The 23994-nt window shown below is 39.2% G+C and overlaps 1 protein-coding gene across 3 annotated transcripts; it reads right to left on the bottom strand.

Moving 5' to 3' along the window:
* Positions 1-9011: 9011 nt before the first annotated feature.
* pfkfb3 (6-phosphofructo-2-kinase/fructose-2,6-biphosphatase 3) lies at positions 9012-19113 on the bottom strand. Of its 3 annotated transcripts, XM_042511130.1 has the most exons (16): positions 18875-19113; positions 16336-16464; positions 16057-16153; positions 15897-15963; positions 15729-15803; positions 15583-15639; positions 15344-15468; positions 14581-14788; positions 14336-14482; positions 13719-13823; positions 13383-13512; positions 13163-13290; positions 12884-13072; positions 12320-12342; positions 11593-11643; positions 9012-10495 (listed from the first exon to the last, which is right to left on the bottom strand). In XM_042511130.1, exons 1-16 carry the CDS (start codon positions 18951-18953, stop codon positions 10489-10491), a joined length of 1617 nt encoding a protein of 538 aa, XP_042367064.1. In that variant the 5' UTR covers positions 18954-19113; the 3' UTR covers positions 9012-10488. The 3 variants fall into 3 exon arrangements, with proteins under 3 accessions (XP_042367064.1, XP_042367066.1, XP_042367065.1); XM_042511132.1 differs by lacking the exon at positions 11593-11643; XM_042511131.1 differs by lacking the exons at positions 11593-11643; positions 12320-12342.
* Between the last annotated feature and the right edge of the window lie 4881 nt (positions 19114-23994).

The raw sequence follows: 23994 nt of genomic DNA, 5'->3' as shown, positions 1-23994 counted from the left end.
CCCATGTCAAAAAGGGAACAAGGAGCATTTTAGTGTGTTTCAGTTAAATGTTTTGGTTGTCATGGCCTGCATCTATACTGTTTTGGTTGGGTCTTATCACTCTGATAAACTCCTTTTTAAGCTGTAACTTAAATGATAACTGATAATCCCACCATATTCCTCTTTCCCAACACTTTTTTTCTTTCTCTTTCTTTCTTTCTTTCTTGTTCAACCTTGTGCTAACAAGACTCTAATAACACAATCTGCATCAGTGTTGATGAAAAATAGATCAGGAATATTCAACATATTAAAGGAAAACCACACACTGTGCAGAAAGTTTGGTTGCTCCATTGCTACGTGACACTTGTGAGTGACTAGTGACGACAAATTTGCTTACAAAACAGAACCAGTATAGACAGTAGTGTCTGCGTCAACGCTGTCATCACATAAGCACAACGCTGATATGACGTTTGCTGTCTATACACAGTCAGAGTCAGCATTTAACTTGACATGACAGAACATTTAGCAGCTGAAGAAAGTTGGTGGAGACCAAAAGCAGAGCTAAAAGAAAGTGCTTAATAGACATTGTCAGTATTGTCAATAGTCAGTAGAGGAAATAAAGTCATCAAGATGGTGCAAAAGTCATTACATTTTTGCAAGGTGGCATTAATAACTCAAACAAACGACAAACTCCAGGGCTTAAGAATCTGGCACCAACTGAACCGTTTGTTAAGTCAGAATGCTGTTGGAATGCACAGTTTAGTTACTCAGAGTGCCGCGCTCTTGGAGTGTTAGAGTGTACTCTTGGCACTCCGTCTAGGGAGACGGAGCAGCAGAGTGCCAAACGGAGTGAATGTGTGAGTAACTACGTCGTTCGCTAATTCATGCACAAATAGAACGCTGTGTTTCTTCAAACAACAGCTCTCTCATTTTAGTGTAGAGCATCAGATTACATTTTGGAATGCATCCCGTGTTAAAATGGCCTTTTAACATGTTTACAGCCTGGTACAAAAAAAACAGGCTGTAAATGTGTTTATTTCTGTAGGGGGTAAATGTTAACTTACCCGTTTATGTTTTATTAAGGCTCAAAGTTAGGTATCCAAATATGGCTCTGAAAAAATTAGGATAGCAACAGCCAAACTGACAAACTTCAAAACTTCCTAAAACCAGTGGGTGACATCACAATGGCTACATTATTTTTATACAGTTGATGGATTTAAGTTACCCAAATGAGTCATTTCTGCCTCTGGGATATGTGAGTTTGTACATTATTACCATACATGTTGAAACCCTGCAGTTTTTCATCATTTTCTCTAACTGCTCTGACTTCAGAGAGAGAGGAAATAGATGTGCCAGCATGTAGGTGTCCCTCCCCCAAGTGGTATTACTTAGGGTTTTTTTTCTCTCTGTCATGCTGAGACTACGTGAGCCTCCACACATCACCCTGAATTATTCATGTATATGGGGAAGGAGAAGGGCGGAGACAGGGTAGAAGGAGAGAGTGAACGTGACTTTGCTCATACTGATCAAATACTGTTTTCTTGAGTCTTTCCTTTCCACATCTTATAATGATGATGACAGGGTGACAGTACATATTGTACTTGTAGTATTGATGATGATGATGTTGATGTGAGAGTGACAGTAACAGTATGCATTGTATTTGTGAGCTATATTGCAGCATCAGCCTTTATACTGGTCCTGATGCTGCATTGCTGTGATTCTCACGACCTATTGATTGTGATGTATACCGCATTGGAAATGGTTTACATTGTTTTCATCCTCCTTATAGGCCCTATGGAGTTATGGTGGACTCTTATTCTCTTAATCTGCTCCTGTGGAGCTTAAATGTGCAAAGGTGCAAGTCACCCTGCGTACAGATTAATGTCAACTGTTGATTGTTTCTGTGTCATAAAGTTTGTGCTTTATGTGTTTCCATAATGTTTTTATGCTTGCTGCAACACTAATTGAACACTAATATAATGAATCTTTTTTCACCTTAATTTCCCTTTCTTCTCTTATCTTACTGTCTAACATGTCTCATCTTCCTCTCCCAAGTTTTTCTGATCAGTCCTTGTGTTTTCCTCACTCCGTCCTTTCTTTGTTCCTCTCCATTCCTTCCCTGTCTTCCCTCCTCCTCTTTGTCCTAACGTTGGCGTGTCTGCAGCCTGGGACGATCCTATTAGTCACCAATCTCTAACCCATTAACTTGGCGAGGAATTAGGAAGAGTCAGTACAGCGATATAACAGGAAGTAAGCTGCTGTTGTCTAACAACGTCAAGAGTCGCCTAAGATGCTGTAGGCACCTTGGCAACTTGACTTCTTTGGAGATTAAGCTCTTTGTCAATCCAGCCACTAATCTAGTGTCTTTTAGGGCCCACAAAGAATGATGTTAATGTGTCGACTGCCAAGACGGTTGGCACCTAAATCTGATTTATATGTCTGTCCTCTCCAGACCTCCTTAGAAAGAGGTTTAATGCTTGGTTAGCATCACATAAGCAATGAGAAGTCACAAACACTTGAAGATATGTATGTTGCAATGTGACTAAGCTCTTCTTTCCAATACATGCTTGAAGATGTATCTAAGTATCTGCAGCAATCTTTGCAGTGTTGTGCCCATGAGCAGATTATTAGATGATGGGCACTTGGGCACAGATATTCAAAGAATACACCACCAATCAAGACACGACGACTTTGTGGTGCATTTGGGTCTTTATATGGTTGAGTATCTTATTAAGGTTTCATGTGTGCTTGTGGTTGTTTTCTGTCTCTTTGAAGTTTTTTTAATTCCGTAGGTAATATTTTTTCTTATTGACGTTATTTTGTGTTTCTTTGGTGACAGCGTAGTTGAAACCGTAGTTTAGAGTAACTCAAAGTTCACTTGATTTCACACGTTTTTGAACACTAGTCTCCTGGGAGAAAGTCCTGTGTTTGTTTGACCCATCCACCATCCTAACCTGCCTCCTAACACTGACTTTCAGTCTTAGCATTACTTCCTTCTTTACTCTCATCAGCACATTATTCATGTAATCACAGCCTTCCCAATTATGTCGGATATACATTAATTACTGACTCATGACTACATGGAATACATACAAATTGCGATGTATTACTTTACTTACTTTTTGTAGGTATACATATGAACAAACAAATCTATTTACCTATTGGTATTTCAAACATTCAAAAAACATCTGTATTTTTTCATTGGGATAGTTTCATGCCGTTTTTACAATGCATAGTTAAAACGAGAGATAAAAAGTGAAGTACAGTAACAGGGATTGCTCTCTGTTGAGAACATATGACAGAGCAGAGGATGTACGGATTGGATGATTCAGTGGGTAATAAGAGGAACTTTCTCTGTGATGCAAAAGAGGCACTAAGTTTTATTCTGACATAAAATAAAACTGAAAACTAGTCACAATCCACTCAAAACAAAACCCTGCAGTCACTTAAAGTTGAAAGCCAACTTTTTTTATACAGAGAAAAACTGCATGTATTTTTTATTTTTATTTTTTGCATTTTCAGTTTGTAATTCTGCTGATATTTAGCACACTTAAATATGTTATTATTACTTTTTATCGAAAGGATTTGTCATTTATTCAATTATATTTGAAACAGTTAGGTTGCTGTAACCTTGTGTTAGTTATAGAATATTATTTTATCACTGAAAAAAAGATAAGCTTTCTATGAAGTCCATAATCTAACAATGCAAAACACAAAACAAAACTTTCGGATGACTCACTACAGTAAGACCATGTTTTCTGACGATGATGGAAGTATGCAGAGGATCACGTAAGAGGGCTTTTATTCCAGCGCCAGTGTAATCAGGGATAACACATGGTCTATTTAATCTGCTCTGCTCGATTCAAGGCCAGCTGAGTGACTGATCCTCTCCATTCAGCACAAAATCTCCCCATCAATGGCCTCTGCACAAAGACAGAGGGATGAGTTTTCACTCCACCACACGGATAGGGTAATAGAGGTAATGCATTCTTTACAAAACAGAAATAACTCAACTTGAGCATGAAGGCTATTCGATTTCATAATAACACAGTGCTCCATATGCGTATATGCTTCTACAGCTCAGGGATTGTAGACCAGGGCAGGGGGTTGAGGTTTTTAGATTTTCACTGTAGTCAGCAATTTCTTGTGTTTTAGAAAATGTGTTCTTTTGGACAGGGGTTTGCCAAAAATGGTCATGGTTCTTTTTTATCTAAAATTTCACTTTGGCCCCTCATGCTACAAACCTTTAAAAATACTTTACATGCACCTATGATTTAATCTCAAAAGAAAAGATTTTTTTTTCTTTTTTTTTTTATAAATATCAACCTATGAAAACAACTATCCTTAAACCAGGACTGCCTTGTCACTTTACAGATTGAGTTCAAACTTTTAAAGACTGTAGCATGGTTGGTTCAAATCATTTTAGTTACTTTTGAGGCAAGGACCAGCAGGGTCTTCCAAGGACAGCTGCTAGGTCATTTAGATCTCGTAAATAGTCTTGTGAAGTTTTCCAGGGTCTGAACTAGTAAACTTCCACTCACAAGCCTGACAGGAATGTGTGACGTTGTGTCACTAAAGAGAAACTGGCATGTTTGACAAAGACTTTGTGAGCACGTGATTTCTGATGTCTAACGGTCATAAAGACATAAATGCATTTTTACTGCCAGTGCAGGTACAAAGGTATGTGGGCCAGTGGTTCCCAGCCTTTTCTGTCAGATGTACCCCCACAGCCCTTTTCCCTTTATTGACATTGCCTGTTATGTTCCACAAATGTTCATTTCAATGTTCAACAGCCTGGATATTTAAAAAAAAAAATGGTTATATAATAGTGGTTGTGATATATTTCATACCAGTGATCTATCAGTGTTAAGGAGGATTTTGGTTTGCGTTCATGTAGAAACCACTCAGACCCACCCCTGCGGATTTGGTTTCTCAACACCCAAAATTTTTGAATAGACATAACAATGATTACCTCAACAATCAAACACAGGACAATATATAGATTGCGTAACAAGTGAGATACAGTTTAAAAAAATGGTAATGTTGCTGATATTCACCTGCTTTAGTTCATGTTGGTTACGCAAAGAGGCTAGCTAAAACAGATAACTTCTTTATGTATTGTATAGTTTGTTTTGTTTTACATATTCCCACACAGCGTTTTGGCATCACATGAAATGGCTTTAGGTCGGAAGTTCCAACCATGTATGCATAACATTAAGTTTACCATTTCAACCATTGCGCATTAATCGTGATGTGATCTGTACATATTGCTTTTTTTTCTTCTTTTTTTTTTAAATTGTGTTAATCGTTGGCCAAAATTCCTATATTTAAAAGACTGTAAAAGTCTCCCCTTTACAGATATGCTCACGTTATTCTAGTCCCATGCAGTTTTTTGCCGTCATTTCATTCCCTAATCAAGACAATCTGGTAAGAATTGCTTTACCTTGTCAATATGGACTGTTTTGTAATGGGGAAAAAATGTGATTTACAATACTGTGAGTTTGAATAGTTTTTTTGTCTGTATATGGGACAAAGAGCTTGTGTTTGGGTTTATTTGTGTGTCTTTGTATGGCTGTTAATGCATGTTTGTGTCTATACTACTTGTGTATTTGAAGGGTACAGGTAGATTACTTTGAGCTCAAATGGGACAGGGACACATGACCGCCTAATAAGGAGGAGTTAAGCAGGTAGAGGAGGACGAGCTGCTGAGTCATGACAAGGAGTGACAAAGATAGAGTAAGACATGCTGCTCGGTCACCTGGAGATGGTGAGCCACTCTCTGAAACTATGTGTGCAGTAGATGCTTACAAAGGCACATGTTGGAGAAGGGGGCTGCGTTTTTGGCAGACTTTACGCATTGACCAACTGGGCCAGTCTCCATTGCTCTCTGCATAGGTTTAACCTAAGTGACTGGGAACGTACACAATCCTTCGTCAGTGCAGAATTAGGCAGCTATTTGTGGAGCTGCTGGCTTAGCGCTGCCTGTGAACACCAAGCCCACGACTATTCATATGCCTGACACAGCAACTCCTCTCTCCCACTGAGATTACACACACAACACACTAGCATAACAACCAGTACAAATGCCAGACCACATGCAGGTCTACTTTAGGGTGAGCACAGCACATACAGTAGTTAGACAGCTGAGCCATCAGTAGTTAAATTTATAATATGCCTTTTTATTAAGTTCATATCTAACAGTGAAAAAAGAAGTAGACAAAAGCAAGTTATACACAAAAATTCTAATAATACACTGCAATGACAGGTTGTGATGCACATATATTTACAGCATATTCACAATAAGACACCTACATAGGTAAATTGGCCCAATATGACAGATAACAATATGCAAAGTTAGAATGCAAAGTAGGTTTTAGAGTTTCGATGAGGTTGCGAGGGAAAGGTAAATCTGCCAGGAGTCACATACACATGTGGCTATTAATGTGTGTTGGTGTACGTGTGTGTCAGTGGATATCAGTGAGGCGGAGCACTAAGTGGTGTTCCTGACAGCAGTCACATAGTCAGTCTGCCCACAGGATGACCATCCTGAGCCAAGACACTCAGTCTGCCCATGAACCAGACTTTAGGAAATACCGCATTCATCTGGCAAATGCAGAGTGTCTGTGTGTGTTTCTGTGTGTGTTTGAGTGAGTGAGTGAGTGAGAGAGAGAGGGGAGGAGAGGAAATGGCATGCCTCTATGTACAGCATTTAGAATGGAAAATGTTCAGCTTGTGAGAGGTATTTTATGCCAATGATCATTAGCATCAATATTAGCCCAATTCTGTAAAATATACTCATAACATAAAGTACCTACCACATTTCCCCATGGATTAGTACATAATGTACTCTTTCAAAAAATGTTGACAGTGCTCTGTTTGCATAGTAACATTTTTGAAAAATTGGAATTAATTTATTTTCCCATAAATTTGTAATCTCAGTCACTAGAGCTATAACACCACCATTTATAGAGGACCAAGGGCATAGATTTTGTTTCAACATCTGGGGGTTGAGGCATGTAAAGTTGGGTGTTTGGGGGTCCTCTGCCCAAAAGCCTTAGCATCAAACACTTCCTGCATTCTGGTGAAGTTTTATGCACCAGTTTCTGGTCTTAATGTATTATGTCCAAAAAAGTCCTTTTATTAGGGGGGATAAATGTACATGTTCTAAATATTGGGCGTCCAACCCTAAGACAAGGGAGCTGAAAGTACTTAAATTACAACTCATTTCAGGGTTGTAAGACTTATTCCTGGGGCTCTAGATAGGAGCAGTAGAGCAAAATCTTTACCCACTGCGAGAGAGCATTTGAAAAAAGGAAGCAGTATCAGATTATTTACATACGGGAAGCTGTGAAAACGTCACTAAAGACCTTTGCATTTGCAGGGCTTAGTTTAAACAAGCTGCTTTATCTTTGAACAGCAATGTGTTTGCTAGTGTGCACAAAAGCAAAGTGCCAAAATGATAAAACCCGGCAGAAATGAATACAGACATTGGTAATGATACAAACTGTCTGCATAGCTTAAAACAGTATTTCTCAAGCTTTTTGACTTTTGACCCTCAAAACTGAGTAATCCTGCCTTCAGACTGAGACCCAAACATGATTAGCATACTAGACTACATCCCTATCTAAACATTAAACCAGAATATCTTCATGTGGTTTGTTTATTGGTGAGATTCAGGCAACAAGCAGCACCAGCAGCCGGTAGATGTTTAGTGTTTTGAATTAATGTTTGTCATATATTCAACAACCATACGCTCACTTGATATGCTTTATAGTTAAAAGTTTGCTTGCTGGCTACAGCTAATGGATAAATATACTAAAATGTGAAACTACTTAAAGTAAATAATAGCTACTAGGAACAAAATAATTGAATATATAAAAGAAAATTACCATCAATCATTGACACTGTTTCCATGCTTTCTGTCATTTCTGCTGCCCTGAAACGTCACGTCACAACTCATCAACTCGGGTATCATCGAAATTTCCCAATTTCCCACTCAAAATTATGACTTTTGGGATATTCGTGTGCTTATAACTAGTTAAGACCATAAATATGATATTTCTGAGGAGCATGCTAAGGCAGCATGTGACCCAAAATGCCCACCAACAATTTTTGCAATTCTGTTTATTAGGTTTTATCAAAAATGGTTGCAAAACAGTCTTTTCTTAACTTTGTACAAAATGTTTAACTCTGTCTGCTAAAGCATGTCAAAGAAGTCAAGTCAAGAGTCAACTGCTTCATGAGGGTAGCCCACATTGGCATAGTTGCTTTAAGCAACTATACATTTGGCCTTTAACACACTGACAATCACCTTATATTTGATCTGCCAAAATTTCTTTCCCTTCAAAGATTTGCTGAAAATTTCAACAGACTCAGGATGTTCAGGATGGCCCTGACTGACCATAAAAAAACGGATGTAATTTTAGTATCATGCTACAAACTAAACTGAAAATTTGGCAGCCCTGTTACATGGCAAACCTCAAAACCACAAGCGTAAACTTCATGGTGGCACTATATTTTAAAAAAAAAATTGTTGCTACTTTGTATTATTTGAAGAAAGGCTTATGATTGTAATAATACCCACAGTAATTATGTAAAATTGGCACATTTTGTACCATTTCAGACATGCAATGTAGATAAATTAATATTAATTAATTAATTAATTAATATTTTCACCAAGCACTCTGCCCTTAAAAGTATTATTTTAATCTGCCACAGTAATTGAATTTGCCATCACTAGACTTGCCACGAATTTTGTGCTCAATCTTGATAGAGAGTGTTGTTTTGTTATCTATCCTGATGTAATTTCACAGCAACATCCTAAAAGCACCAAGTCAGGATCAGCCTGATAAGCAGTGTGGGTCTCAGTGTGTGACTCATGAATCTTGTGAATGGGTGAGATAGTGAAGGCGGGAGTGCCAGGACATGCTGTGTACTCTGCAGATTAGCTCCATAATAGGAAACACAACGGGTAGACGTAATACTTAAGTTGGACCTGGGCCAGTGAAAATAAGCAAACAACAAACACTGCGTATTTTCCAGGAGTTAATTTATTGGTCCAGCAGATGCAGAATCAACTGTACAACATACTGTCCTCTCATGCATAGCCCTCAGATTAAAACAAAGTGTCTCTCGCTCCAAGCATCCAAAACTACATAAAAATAAATAAAGAATATAATAAAACAGTTTTTACATAAAAAAAACGAATTTCAAGTATCTCAAGCGAACATGTTAACAAAAGTTTTACTGAGAGAGGTAAGCAGCGGCTTCTTTCTCAACAGATCATGTTTTCCATTAGTACAAAAATACTTCTACACACATCATTAAAAGACTCCCAGGAAGTCGTCTCCCATGCGTCTCCAGTTATATTGTATGTACACTAACATTTACAATATTATTAACAGTACGCATTGTTGTGATAACAAAAATATAGGTGCTTACATTTGTGCGTAGCAGACAGCATAAGGAAATTAAGTAGAATAAACTTAAAAATTAAGAATTCTGTTGAATGATCAGCACTGTAGCGTTGAAACTAACCACATTGAAAAATAAATAATCAGACTGTGAAAAGTTAAATATTGACGTGATATGTGGAGTTATTAGGTGAAACGTGATGCCCCTTCTCGAGCAATCAATTCCAGAGAAATGGCAAGAGAAGCAGCGTCTGGCTTGCAAAACAAGCACTACAGGCACTCTACGGCAAAAATCACCTCCATTACTTTAAAGTAATGTGACATGAAAAATACAGTGACACAAAAAAAAGTACAAATTTATCCCCACTGTGCAAAATAATCGCTCATTTTATAGTGTCAGCATACAAAGGAGTCAATTAAATAATGACGCTTTGCACATTTTAGAAAAACGTGCATGAAAAATGTCAGTGCTTCCAAAGAAGTGCCAAATAGTTTACAATGTAAACTAAATATTATAACCTTTTTTTTAAAATCAACAGTGCAACCATGAGTTGGAAAAAGGATGGGCTGAGAGATTTACGTAGGCATGAGGGTTTGTCTTTGGTCTCTCCAAAACAATAAACCAGTAGAAACTGGTTTCTTAGAGAGCCATCTGAGGTGTAAGATGTAACAGGAATGACTGTTGTTTTAGGTGAGTCACAGTTTACCACTTTCAGTCTGAGTGAATGATACACGACTTTGTTAGAGGTTTCCTACGAAACACAGATTCTTCAGTCTCAGAGAGAGAAAATGTCTGACAATGGCAAGAAATGGAGAATTAAGAGTCTTGCTTTGAAATAACATAGAATATAAATAGGACAACAATTAAATAACCTTAAACCTTTTTGAATAATAAAAGGTAAAGTTACTTGCTGGCAAAATAATACCTTTACCCAAAATGTTGAAAAATAACTTCAATTTAACTCTTCATTTTTGTTGCACGTTGTTGTCTACAGTGGGTCTTTTTCAGCGATCCATTTTTTGGCCTCTTCAGCCACGTCCTTGTAATTTTATTTGCAGGGTTGCAGCATGTCATGGCGACCAGATGAGTTTTTTCTCAGGTTCTGTAACACAGAAACAAATGCACCGATACTGGTAAGATTTTAACGGTCTTCTATATTGAGGCAACTAGCCCATTAACTATGCAGAGCATAACATTTGGTTCCCACAAGTTCAACAACAACAACATAAGTTGCACAAATATCCTCTGGCCAAATGATAGTCTCTCATGTAATGTAATCCTCAAACCCGCAGTTACATCACCTTTGTTTTCTCAGGCCCTAATTTTCTCTATGATATTTTTAGAGGGTGTGAAAACTACCACTGAGTTCATGAGTGTGTGACCAAGTTGCTGTGCCTGACTGAGTGTCTGCCCTGAGGTAATCCTCAGGTGATTATGAATGAAGCTGACAAGATCCTAACACACCCAGCAGCATTATCCACTCTTTTCCACTGCGACAGCAAAACTAGCGCACACATGCCATTCAGCTGATGCAGTCAATTATAAGACATTATATGTTCAATCAACTGCATACCTGGGAACATTTGGATATCTGTGGTAGAGACCCAACTTTGGTCCCAGCTGATGTAAATATCAAAAGAAATAGAGAACTGACTTTTCAAAAAGAGAATATTAAAATAACTAAAAACAGAACAAACTAAGAGAAAAGTCATGATTCTATAGAGAACTTTCACTAAGTCGCACAAGTCACACTTTGGCGGCCATTCTGGAGGATATTTGGTAGCAGTCAACAGCTGCTTTTCTAAAACTCCAAAATCGTCCATGTCAAAAAAACAAAACAAACATTTCCGTTTGTTTCTGAATGGAAAATTATAACTGACCATTTCGATTTAGCGTGTTAATATCGTCGACTTGTTAGCACACTAAGTAGCTAACACATGATTAGCACAAAAAAAGCGCATCTCGTGCAAGCTAACTTTAGCATGTTACATTTGTGTCTTTGCTAAATGAGCCTGCTGGCTAGTTTGTTAAAAGTTAAGCTACCTCCTTAAAATTTTGGCTTGTTTACAGGACTTCTAAGGAGCAGCCACAGTAATCTGGTTTGTCTAGTTGTCAGATAATTATTTGAAGTTAATAGCGTCAGATGTGGCTGCTGGCAGAACTACAGAAGCAACTCTAAAGCCTCTACAGTGTGTTTACCTTTGAAAGACTAACAGTGAAACCACTTTCAGATATTGGAGGATGGTTCGTCTTTAAGCAGGACAAGACAGGCCAAAAATAAATCAAACAGAGACAAGAACAGGATAGTCAGCATGAATCAGCATAGCAGAACAAGCACATTGTGGTAATGACAACAACAATGACGAAAGCAGGCAAGAATGACAGGAATGTAAACTGAGAGAGGAGGGTTTCCTATGAACAAATACAGTATGGAAGCTTTATTTTCTTTTCCCTCACTGACAGGAAACAGCACAGCTACTCCTAAATACACATTTCCCTTGAGTCAAGTCTGGAAAGTGCAGACTTACTGTAAGAGCGTATCCTGCCACAGTCAGGAGTAGCTGCACTATTTAACTGAGAGGGAACAGCGTAGCTAGTCCTAAATACACATTTCAGATAAGTCATGTCTGGAACAATGCAGACTTTCTGTAAGAGCTTATCCTGGCACAGATGATTTTTCTGACTTTTAAAAAGGTTCAGTATGTATGCAACTTTAATTTTGCACAAATTGTGCATCAGTATTTCTTTATATAAGTTAAGATTTAGTATGGAAAAACAGACTGTTTATTTGCTGTTCTCACTTAAGTGCAGGAAAAGAAATATCAGCAGTGAACACTATGGAAAAGAAGATGCAGCAAAAGAGAGTAAAGGGATGAGATAAGAAGAGCGAGACAGCCAGAGATACTAGAACTGAGTGAATACTTACAGGCAAACTTTGCCCAGCCAGTGCTGTAGAGTGCAGAGGAGGAGAAGGCAGCAGAGCAAAAGATGACAGGAAAATAGTGAGTGAACATACATGCAGTCTATAAGTATGTGCAAGAGGGTGTCTGAAAGGAAACAGATGAATTTAATGTTTTATAGTGTTTCTTGATGTCCTAAATGGTGTTCAGAGTTTTCCATTCTGAAGAGGATTCCCAACAGGAACACAAACCTTCGGTTAAATTTACCATACAAAATGTATCATCAGGCATCAGCTTAGACTTAACAATAATAATAATAATAATTTGGTTCTGGCCTTATGAAACCTACATCATTTGAGTCCTAGAACCTTTAACTTTATTTGAAGTATTTTCAAAAAAAAATTAAAGCTATTTTAAAAAACAATTTCAAGGTTCCATAATGGTGACTGATAATGATAATTCTGTAATACCGTGAAATCGCAATATTTTCTGAGACTTTTGTTGGAAAGTGAAAACCCTTAATGCTTGAAATCAAATTAGTGTGTGTGTGTGTGTGTGTGTGTGTGTGTGTGTGTTTATAAGAAACCTACCTGTCCAGCCAGGGCGAGGGGAAGGTGTGAGGGGCTGCAGAGTGCCAGAGAGGCAACAGATGGAGGCAGCTCCTGGATCGGGGCCTCGTCTAGGTCATCGATACGAGGTTTCTTGATGTTTGTCTCAGGGCTGGTCAGAGGAGTCACACTGTTCCTCCTGATCAGAGTGCCAGGGCCCCTCTTCACTTCCTGCAAGATAAAAAATAATAAGACTCTTGGATTCAGAAATCATGTGGTGATGAGCAATACATTTTCAGTAATCAGTTAATTGAGCATTACCTCTGGTCTGTCTCTGTGGGTGTTCACAGCCTCCACATTCAGGGAGATGGACTCCACTTTGCACCCGTAGGCGACCGGGGTGAGCTTTAGCACTGTGTGGAGGGGACACTTCAGGTACGGCATCTCCTCTGGAACAAGGAAAAACATTTATATGAACATCAGATTGGAGTTTCAAAAATCAATACAAAAGTAGAGGGCTTATGGGAGTTGTAGTACCCACCTGCACTCTTATCCAAGAAGTAGGCGAGCAGGCAGCGCATGACAGCCTGGTGGCAGATAACCAGGACGTTCTCTTGCCTCTCCAGGTCCATGATGACCGGCTCCACTCGCTGGACCAGGTCCTGGTAGGACTGTAATCAGGAGGGTTTGGTTGTTTATTATTGTTTTTATATTTGATTGTAGTTATATCAAATACCTCTGTGGTAGTGTTGCACTCTAAAATTCAAAATAATGATCAGGATTTTTGTGCTAGATGCTCTAATTAGTCAATCAGAAATCAAAACATATGCTCTGTATTTTAGGTAGTTGAAGTTGTGGTTGTAAACTGTGTGTATACCTCTCCAGCAGGATAGCGATAGTAGTATTTGTCTTCATCCCTCAAAGCAAACTCCTCTGGGAATTTCTCCTTCATCTCGTCATACGTCATCTCTTCACACAATCCCTAAAAAGAATGAGGAAATATATTTCAGCCTGGCAACAGATAATATTGCTATGTGATAGGGGTGGGGATGGGGGGGATCTATGCAGCATAGTATTGCGATATTTAATCATGGTAATGTATTGATGCACGGATGCCAAGTATCTATTTTTCTAATGTAGAAATGATTAATATTACAAATATAAATTTAACTTTTGGTAGCCTAGAATATTATAATCATTTGCTTTTTTTCATACAATTTGGTGCAATAAAAAGGATTGAAGAAAAATGAAAAGACTGAAAACTTGATGTTGACAAAGTTTTTCTTTGGGGACGTAATAAGGGATTGACAAAGGTGAAAAATCACGATATACCGCAAATATTTTGTCACAATACTCAGCATATCGCAACACGCTAGAAATCGCAAAAGTATTGTATTGTGACTCAAGTATTGTGATAATATCGTATCGTATGGCCTCTGGTGACTTCCCTGTTGTGCGATGTGGTTTAAGAGTGTGTGTTTGAGTGATACTCACAGCATCTATCTCATTGAGAGCTTTCCACTGTTCGTACGGGACTCCCAGGTGCTCTGCAGTCTCGATGCTGCGGCACAGCTGGCTAGTCCAAACCTTCAAATCCTTCAGCTGCTGCTCCTCCACAAACCGAGCCAGAGCAACCGAAAACTACAGGAGGGAGGGAAGAGTATTTAGCACCTGAAGTTTAGTGATTCTGATTTATAAAATCCAGTCTACTTTATGGTTCTGTCTGCGGCTATCCGTACCTGTTTCCCCCGCGATGAGAGGCCCGCGTCACCACCCAGCCGTCCCTCCAGGTTGTCGGTGCTCTCTCCATGCCGACACAGGTAGATGGTGCGAGGCTGGACGTGGATGTTCATCAGGTAGTAGACGATCTTACTCTGGATGTGATCCTGGATACGGTTGACGAGGAAACGCCGGCCTACGTCTATCACCTTGATGAAGGAGAGATCCCTAGAGGACGGACAGGATGAGTTGAAGGATTGATGTGACAGCAGGGTGTCCCAAACATTTATATATTTGTGTCAGCTCGCAACGATTACAACATCTGCTGCCGCAAAAAAAATTCTAGTTTTGGTGCTGGACCGTTCATGCAGAGTGTACTCTGGGCACAGGTGGAGCAGCAGAACAGCAGATGTCATTGAAAGTGAAACTTCAACATTCATTCTGCTGGGTCTAAAAGTTTGCTTTTACGCATAACAGCTGCTCCTCTCATCCATCCATCTGATCAGATCAGTTCAGAGTGGATGGACAGATCAAATATCCACCCGGGAGTCACAAACTGCTGCTGAGTTGAAAAAAGAACTCATGGAGAGCTCTGCCTGCGCTGCCTTTACGGAAATGTAAAAAACAAATTTAGAGACGACACATACGCATTTAAAAGGAAAAAAAAGTTTACTGGCGTCTTCGTCCCCCCTCTTCCCCCCCTCATCACATTTTGTGGTAAACTCTGGAGAGTCTGTATCAGATATTACAGATGTCCTGACAAAATAGATGCTGCTGATTTACCTGTCGTGCTGATCAGGGTCCAGAGGTTGGTAGCTGGTTTTGTAGCATTCAATTCTCCTCTGGAAATCCAACATGGCGTCAGTCTTGTTGCAGTCCCGGTAGTCGGGACACGACACCTTCACTTCCTGCACAGGGAGGAAGACTGTCAGACGGCAAACAACACGCCTGATGCCAGAGGGTTATAAACATGTTTTTGTCATTGAAACAGAATGCATCGTGATGTCGCGTTTGTGACTCACCATGATGTTGGACGCGATGACGCTGGGGTCGTCGCACACAGACTCGATGAAAAAGATCTGGGCACAAAAAGCAAAAGCAGTTAAAAGACACTGCATTGTAGATGATGTCATAGCTTGACTCCTCAGGTCGACATAGTAAAACGTACCTTGAAGCTATTCTCACTGCCAAACTGGAGGATCATATCTCGCCTTTCTCTTGTTGTGTTTGTCGCATCAAAGACCTGAAAAGGACATGAAACAGCGATGTAAGACGTTATGTTTTTATCTCGTCCCATATTAGGACAGTATAAGAAAAGCATGATGGGGAAACTCACCGCCACTTGGCCTCCCTCGTCCTTCAAATAGGACTTGACATCCCTCAAGGCTGCTAAGGCACATTGCCTAAAGCAAAGACAGTGATTTTTATTTTGTGTCATGAATGAAAAATACGCAGTGGATTACTGTAATTGTGAATGTGTGTTTGCGTTAACTTACTGCCTGATTTTCACGGCACACTCATTATCAGGCTTGAAGAAGTCATAGGAGCTGTAGTTCTTGACCGCCTCCCTGCGGTACTCTCCCACATTGAAGACTATAAAACACACACACACACAGAGGAAGAAGCAACAAACATGAACACAATGTACCGGAGGTGCAAACATAATAGTTAATACTGTCAGGCTAAACACTCCGAGGACAGAATGTCATCCTGTAACAGATAAGCTACTGAAGAAACTGTGCTCGGGTTTAATTGCGTTAGTGTGTGTTGTTTACCTTTGGTGGGCATGCCGATCCAGTTGAGGTAGCGTGTGAGTTTCTTAGACATGTACGTCTTGCCCCGAGCCGGGAGACCCACCATCACGATGACGGTAGGGGCGTTGGCGAAGTGGGGGCCGCCGGACGCTGCAGAGAAAGACAACATGTTATGACAACAGCGCCTGTTTACGAAACTGCAAAAGTGGTAAACATATTTTTTAACATGTCAGTCAGTTCCATGTTGTGCTCTGCAACCTCAGACAGCCACAGCCCACTGCCAGAGAGCTTATGCAATAACAACTGGTCACCAAGAGCTGCAGCTTTCCATCATTTATTTGTTAATAAATTCACCTCTGGACCTATAATCTCTATTTCTCTCCATGTTGACACACTCCCAGCGGGCACGTGGCTGTCTGCGGCCGCCAGACTCGCCTTTTACTTCCACCTCACTGCACTTCTGACCCACTTCTGCGCGCTCTGAACCGTCTTACATGACCCAGGATGAGCTGCTTTCAGTTGACCAAATACAGTGAAACCCCACCTCTGAGGCCCATAGGAGTTTAAACATCATATGGTATGTTGCTACAGCTTGAATCATTTTCACAGAGTGGCTGCCTGGGCAGAGGAATGCAAGGCTTTGTTGATTCCATATAAGAAAAGATGTTCTGTTGGTCGCTGAAATTGTGAACAATTACTGCAGATTGTTTGAATGAAGCAGAAAATACGTGATGTCAAATTTCCCTCAATCAGTCTAATTTTCATCCAGGCAGAATTCGTTCCAGTCTCCTGTGGGTGTATACATTAGAAGCGTTCACTCATCATGTGATAACGCCCTGAGAGCTAATTTATACTCGCTAATCTTGTTTCCAAAACAAAAGAGCCACGTTGCTTAAGCAGAAAAACGGATCATACTCTAAGTAGATCCTCGGACACCTTGTTCAGCCTCACCTCCCCAACCTCTCTCGCTCTCCTCTCATCCATCTCCATCTCACCGACTGTAAATAAAATAGCAACACCTCATAGCTGTTTTTTCATTTTCCAATAAAAGTCTGATTTTAGCTTATCAAACAGCAGATAGTGACATGATCAATGTAAATCCAGATGTGCAGCTATTTGTAATACAAAGAAATCCCTGTCATCTCACATCTTCACCCTATTCACTTTAACATATTGCTGCAAAAATACAGCCAAATTCAAAATACAGTAAATACTGATGCTTTTGGAGCCAATATTACACTGTTAACCTCAGATTTTATTGTAGAATACTGTAATAAATGTAACATTTATATACAATCTAAGTAATTCACGTTATAGACACTGTAATATAACTGTAAGGAGAATCTGATACAATGTTGCTCTAGTATTTTTTATTATATTTAAATAATCTCTAGTTGTAGCCACTTTGCGTGCTTAGTGTTCTTTTGATGGTAAATAGTTGTGTGTTATTTGATAATTGTTTGGTTGTATTGAAAATCAAAGACAAAAAAAACTCCCTATGATTTTTTTTTTTCAATTTTCTGTTCATCTCAGAATGACCTTGGCATATGTTTAGCTTCCTTAAAACTGGAATGTTGTACATTTCATCAGCTAACTTGACCATCTTGTCAAAATAGAAAAAAAAGATTAATTTTTTTCCTTTTATTGGATGCATATTTCATACATATAATATTGCCTCTGTATCCACTGTTTAAATTTTATACAGAACTTATTCCTGGCCAATTAAAATAAATAAATAAATAATTTAAAAATGAGCATCAAAAATGTGCAAAACCCAAGTTTGAGGAGAGATTTTATGCAAGGAGTCGGGGAGGTTGTGAGTTTAGAGAAACAGTTGTCATTTTTCTCTCTTTGGTTCAAATTTGCAGATGTTTTTCTCCTCCAAAAACAGTCTTTCAAAGCAAAAATACGGAGAAAGCTTCTCAGTGACTTTAAAGTATGTAGTAATTGCCGTCTAATCTTTAAAATTGGTATTTTTTGAACATGCATCCATCAACAACAACGTCTTCCCTGTGGTCTCCTTGGTTTAAAGCCAGAGAGGAGACAGCGGCAGGGTCGCGCCATGTCCACGCGCTGCAGGCCGACCAATTAGAAAACGGTACCGCTTCAAAAGCAGCACACAGAGGTTGCGGGGCACGGTGGTAACCATGGAGACCGGAGCTTCGTCATCCCCGCGTGAAGGGTTGTGACGTGCCGCGCGTGCTGATGAAAATCAATTCACGGAGCAAAAGACCGGTGAAGGACAGGTGCACTGCTACGCACAGCAGAGCTCTTACAATATTGCAGTTAAAATATCGAATATAAACCATTTTTTTTTACCTCGACAGAAACACTTATTGGTCGCTAAATTGTTGAACAACGAAAAAAGAGACGCGCACATCATCAGTTAAAACAGCCATTGCAGATAAAGGAACTGTCCGCTGCAATGTGAAATTATCGACACTTTTAAGTCCGTGTAAAAATACTGTAGGAATATACAACGACAGAAACACCGTTAAATAATGATGTGGCGATACTATATGAGAAAACACACAACAGCATATATATTACAGGGTTTTACCTCTCCGAGGTGCCGGCTTGTCATCCTTCGTGGGCACCCAGATCTTTTGGATCCTGTTCTGGGTCAGCTCTCTGGGCATTCCTTATGAACTTGAAGAGCCGCAAAGTACACGAGAACCGAGCCGCGTAAGATCCCGACGGGCAAAATAAAAAGGAGAAAGAAGGAGCCTCGTCCGTCCGTCCGTTAAAAACGAACGAGCTGTTCTCAGTGTCTACAGAGCGCGTTGAGCCGAGCTAATCTGCCGGTCTGCGGCACACATCCGCTATTTAACCCGGCCAGGCAGGGCGACAACGTGACTGCGGTGACGAGGTACACACGCGCACACATTCTTGTGCACGTCCACGAGGACACAGGCGGACACAGCGCCGCTCTGTGGTAGTCCAACTCTGATATATTGTAATATTTCATGTGTTCTAATTTGCATTTGGTGAAATAGTAAACAAATGCTATCCCCATTTAACCCCTTGAGACATGGGGAGTTTGGCTTGACTTCTTTCAGAAACATGGGAAGAAGGAAATGAGCAACTTAAGAAGAAATTAGCAAAAAAAAAAAAAAAAAAAATAGTAAAAAAGATGAATTAAAAAATAACCTGAAAATTAGCAACAGCAAAAAGAAATCAAAAAAAATGACAAGTAAAAAAACAAACAACAATAGCAACAACAAAATTCAAGGAACTAACCTGAAAAAAACTAACTGAAAATGTTTATAGGACTGTAAAAATAATTTAGAAATCCCTAGCTTTTCTTAAATATTTTTATAATTTACTTGCAATTTGCAGGACATTTCTCACCATGTAGCTCATTGCCTTTTTGCCCAAAGGCTAGGTAAAAAATATATTAGAATTATCATAATTACATATTTAAAATTATATTTCCTAAGTATTACACATTTCTAAGCACCTTTTCCAGGGCATTTCCTTGACTTTCTTTTTCATTGTTTTGCTTTTTTTTGTTTATTGTTTGCACAGCTCTCAAAGGGTTATTAAGGTTAGAAGTGGTAGCAAACAGCGGTCATGTCATGATTTTATTATTTTATTAATCTGAAATTTCCTTTAAGTTATTAGCAGTTTAAAAGAAGTCAGTTTCCAGAAAAAGCTCCTCTGTAATCTCCTCAGTGAGATAAAACCTGGAGGAAACGTGCACAGTCTCACTCCTCCTCAGTCTGCTACCTCACACCGGGTTGTCCCACTGAGTCATAATGAGCATGATCATATACTGTAGGTCTATATAGAGCCTTTGTACAAACACCAAAAAGCCCACATTGACCCATTATGTTTTAACTCGAGTGTACTTGAGATGTTTTGTCGGAGAGGCGCACTGCACTAATAAATCCAATTTTAAAACGCTGATAGTTATTGACCTGGAGAGCATTTATGACATCCTGTAAAATGACTCCTTCTCTGCTTTTTCTAGAATTTCTTGATATTTTTGCTATTTTTATTATCATATATATTAGTTTTATTCTGCAGTGTGTGTGTGTGTGTGTGTGTGTGTGTGTGTGTGTGCGTGTGTGTGCATGCAGCTTGCTACAGTATCCAGACTAAATAGAGCAGCTCACTGGGGTTCTGCTGGTTTACAGTTTCAACCTGAAGCTTGTATAACTAGGCTGCATATGGAGAGATCAGATGAACTTACACATGCACACACACCATCTCATTGCACTGTAATCTTGCATATTTTTTAGATATAATACATCAGATCTTAAAAGCTTTTTGACATTCAGTGAATCCAAATGGAGCAAATCTTTTAGTTGCAAGTGGCTTTTAGTGTGCCCATGATGTTTGTTGCTGACTTCATCATGACCTCATTCAGTTTGCACTTGCAGTTATTATCCCATGAAAGTTTGTAACCAGATTTTTAAATGTGCTAAACTAGGTGACAACTCATTATTGACCTGTATACCTTTATGTCTACAGAACACTGTGAAATCTGAAAATCTGCAAACTCAATAATTAGATATAAAATAAACACAAATTAAGATGAGTTGTTCTTTTGACTTACATTTTTCAAGGCAATCGGTTTCCCAGATTTTTAAAAACTATAAAATCAGCTTGTCTGATTTTACAATGTAGTAATATAATATTCCCTGTGGTTCATTGTAGCTGCACTGTAAGAAGTATTTGATTCAAAGTACTTCACCAGTGTCTGCAATTCAACCTTTTACAGTGTAGTGAAATTCCTCCATTGCCTCAGTTTGGAGTTGCACTCTTGAAAGCCTCTGAACTCTCTTCAACCTTTTCCACAAGACCTTATTCATGGTTCTTCAGCTGATATCCTGTTTATTTAATTGGGTCTATTCATCAGAGTGACAAACTGTTTTCTGTTGACCATCTGAACAAAGGGCAGCTGGGAGATAAAAGAGAACAGCAGTATGCCTATGATATTTATGTGTTGAACATCCTCCTAAAGCATTAAGTACGTGTGCAGGGAAAAAACAAAACCTTTACAAGGTCAGGTCATGATGTCTCCACCTAAAGGATTCAGACGTGTCACAGTGTGAACTGAAAGTGCGTGGGTGGAGAAACTGTGGTTGTGAAACCACATTTGGTTTGTATGTGCTGTTTGTCGTGATAGTGAGACACTTGTTAAACTTTGCCCTGGATTGAAAGAGAGTGCAGGAAAGATAAAGTTTATATAGGGAAAAAAAGGAAAGTTCTGGGGTTTTAGATGATAACATTATCCCCTGCGGTAGTACTCTTTATTTTTACTCACAGAGGAAAAACGGGCCTGCTAGATAAAAGCTGCTGATGATTCAACTAAGGCTCGTCGAATTCTTATGACTCTGCACTTTCAATAGCCAGAGGCATTGTGTTTTCAGGTTGTCAATCTGGACGTCCCATTCTTGTGAATGTGATAACTCAAGAATGTCCTACGGAAATTTCTACAAATTTGGCACAAAAATCCACTTGAACTCAACAATGGATTGATTTGATTTTGGTGGTCAAAGGTCAAGATCAGTGAGTCCTTGCATCTGTCTCGTTTTCGTAAACGTGTAATCTCAAGACCACCTTTTCGAAATTTCTCCAAATTTGGCACAAACGTCCGCTAAACGGACTCAGCAATGAACTGATTAGATTTTGGTGGTAAATGGTCGATGTGACTCACAAAATACGTTTTTGGTTTTAACTCAAGAATTCCTATGCTAACTATGACGAAATTTCAAGCAAAGTGTAATAGGATAAAATGATACAGGGATGACATTCTGTCAAAGTCAAAGGTAAGCTTCACTGTGACATAATGTTCTGCAAAAAACACTTTTTCTGTGTTTTCTGTGTTTCAGCAACAAGTAGGGAGATGTTTAGTTAGATATTGAATCCACCATAAAACTGAGCTGATTGTATAGATCTTCTATGCTGGGGGGGGGGGTTACAGACCTGGATCTAAACTGTTACTGGATTGCAGAGGCATAAAACAGCAAATCCATAATTCTAGTTTTTGTTGTATCTCATTGTTTTCTTAAGTATGGACATATATAGGAGCCGCCATTCCTGGTGTAAAATGTGGAGTACTAACCTGTCTGGTAGAGATCACCATTGTGTCCTGGTTGTCCTTTTATATAGGAAGGAGACATTCTTTCAATGACAGGTGTTGCTAGATGGAGCATATATAGTTTTTTGCATAGACTGTATTTAAAAATGGACAAGTCCCCCCCGTTATGCCAAAGTGACGCTAAAATATCCAGGAAACGACCACTGCCATCTTGCACTGGTGTCGTCATTCGCAGCTGGAGTCTGTGCACTAGCGACCTCTGCAGTGGGGGAATTCCCACCAAACAACCATCCAACCAATCATGAGCAGCCCCATTGAACGCAAGCACTTGGATTGGCTGACGTGACTATCAATCATGGTGGAAATTCCCTTTTTTGTAGAATTGAATAACTCATTAAAACTGAACTTATCACTAAAACGCCAAACAAACATCAGGGTGATGAGAACTACCTACAGAAAACATATTTGGGAAAAATTTGTTTGGCGTGTACTTTGACTTTTTTCTTTGAACTATGTCCCGGGGGCCGGCTTTATGACCTGCGCTGCAGCCAGACACCAGGGGGCGATCGAGATCAAAAAGCTTCACTTTGGGGGAACTGTCATGTTGTCCATCTTCATATACAGTCTATGGTTTTGTGACTGCTATACCCAGCCATGTCATGCCAGATGTGTGCTGCTATCATAGTAGTGAAATATTGTTCTTTTGTATGTTTATGGAAACAGATTGGTGGATTCTTGCATGTTTTCATTGAAGATCACGATGGTGAGAAATTCACAATGCATCAAAGACAAGGGGGATATACTACGGAGTGAGATTAGTGCCTTAGCGAGGTTTGTTGAGCGTAAAGCCAGAGTTTTCTGTACTACGAAGGTGGCTCTCTTTTAACCTGGCTGGATCGCCATGGTAACTCATGTGGCAAACTTAACATGGTTGGGAGTAGGTTATGTTTTGAGTTTCAGCTTGAAATCAGCTGAAAAGTATCTTTCACAGCTTCTCTGAGGAGCGTTACTCTATAATAAGTGTCAGCATATGAACCGAAAATATTATACATACACTTGATCCAACTTTTTGAGCGGTAATGTTACATAGATGCCTCCAAACAAAGCTGTGTAGAAACAATATCGCTATGTGCATTGCAAAGCTTTTTTTTCTCCCCACGGGGAGCCTACAGTTTATCAGGGATGCAGAAAATCAGAATATTTTTTACCTTATTCATGTGTTTCTCTCACTGAACTCCTGAATGTGTCTGTGGTGTTGCTGGTCAGTTTGTCCAAAGTGGCTCTAAAAGAAACTTCTATAAAACCACACATTGCATTAGGCTACACATTAACAGGTCACTATATATTTTTAATTAGGAAGATGTAATTAATTTAACAATTTAACAATGCAATATAATTCCTTCAAATCACACCATACCGTTACCACTTCTTATATTTGGTTCTCGTTAGCTGAAGTCTGTTTTTAAACTGCTGTTATTTGACAGGTGATCGATTAGTTTGTTGGTATTTATCACAGATATTCAATGCGTAAAATTCATTTTATTTTGATTTGTCCAATACATCTCCTTCATTACAGGACAGTGTCGCCCCTAAATATAGTTCTTGATTACAATGTTTAAATCTGTTGCATT

The sequence above is a fragment of the Plectropomus leopardus genome, chromosome 22 (genome assembly GCF_008729295.1).
Source record: "Plectropomus leopardus isolate mb chromosome 22, YSFRI_Pleo_2.0, whole genome shotgun sequence".
In the NCBI taxonomy this organism is placed as follows: Eukaryota; Metazoa; Chordata; class Actinopteri; order Perciformes; family Serranidae; genus Plectropomus; species Plectropomus leopardus.
This window is presented reverse-complemented; position numbering and strand designations above follow the sequence as displayed.

Coding starts and splice junctions, on each gene's coding strand:
- pfkfb3 (XM_042511130.1), bottom strand. CDS start 18,953: ATGCCCAGAGAGCTGACCCAGAACAGGATCCAAAAGATCTGGGTGCCC. Junction 15,804..15,896: donor ACGAGGGAGGCCAAGTGGCG/GTGAGTTTCCCC, acceptor TGTCCTTTTCAG/GTCTTTGATGCGACAAACAC. Junction 13,513..13,718: donor ATCGCTATCCTGCTGGAGAG/GTATACACACAG, acceptor TCCTGATTACAG/TCCTACCAGGACCTGGTCCA.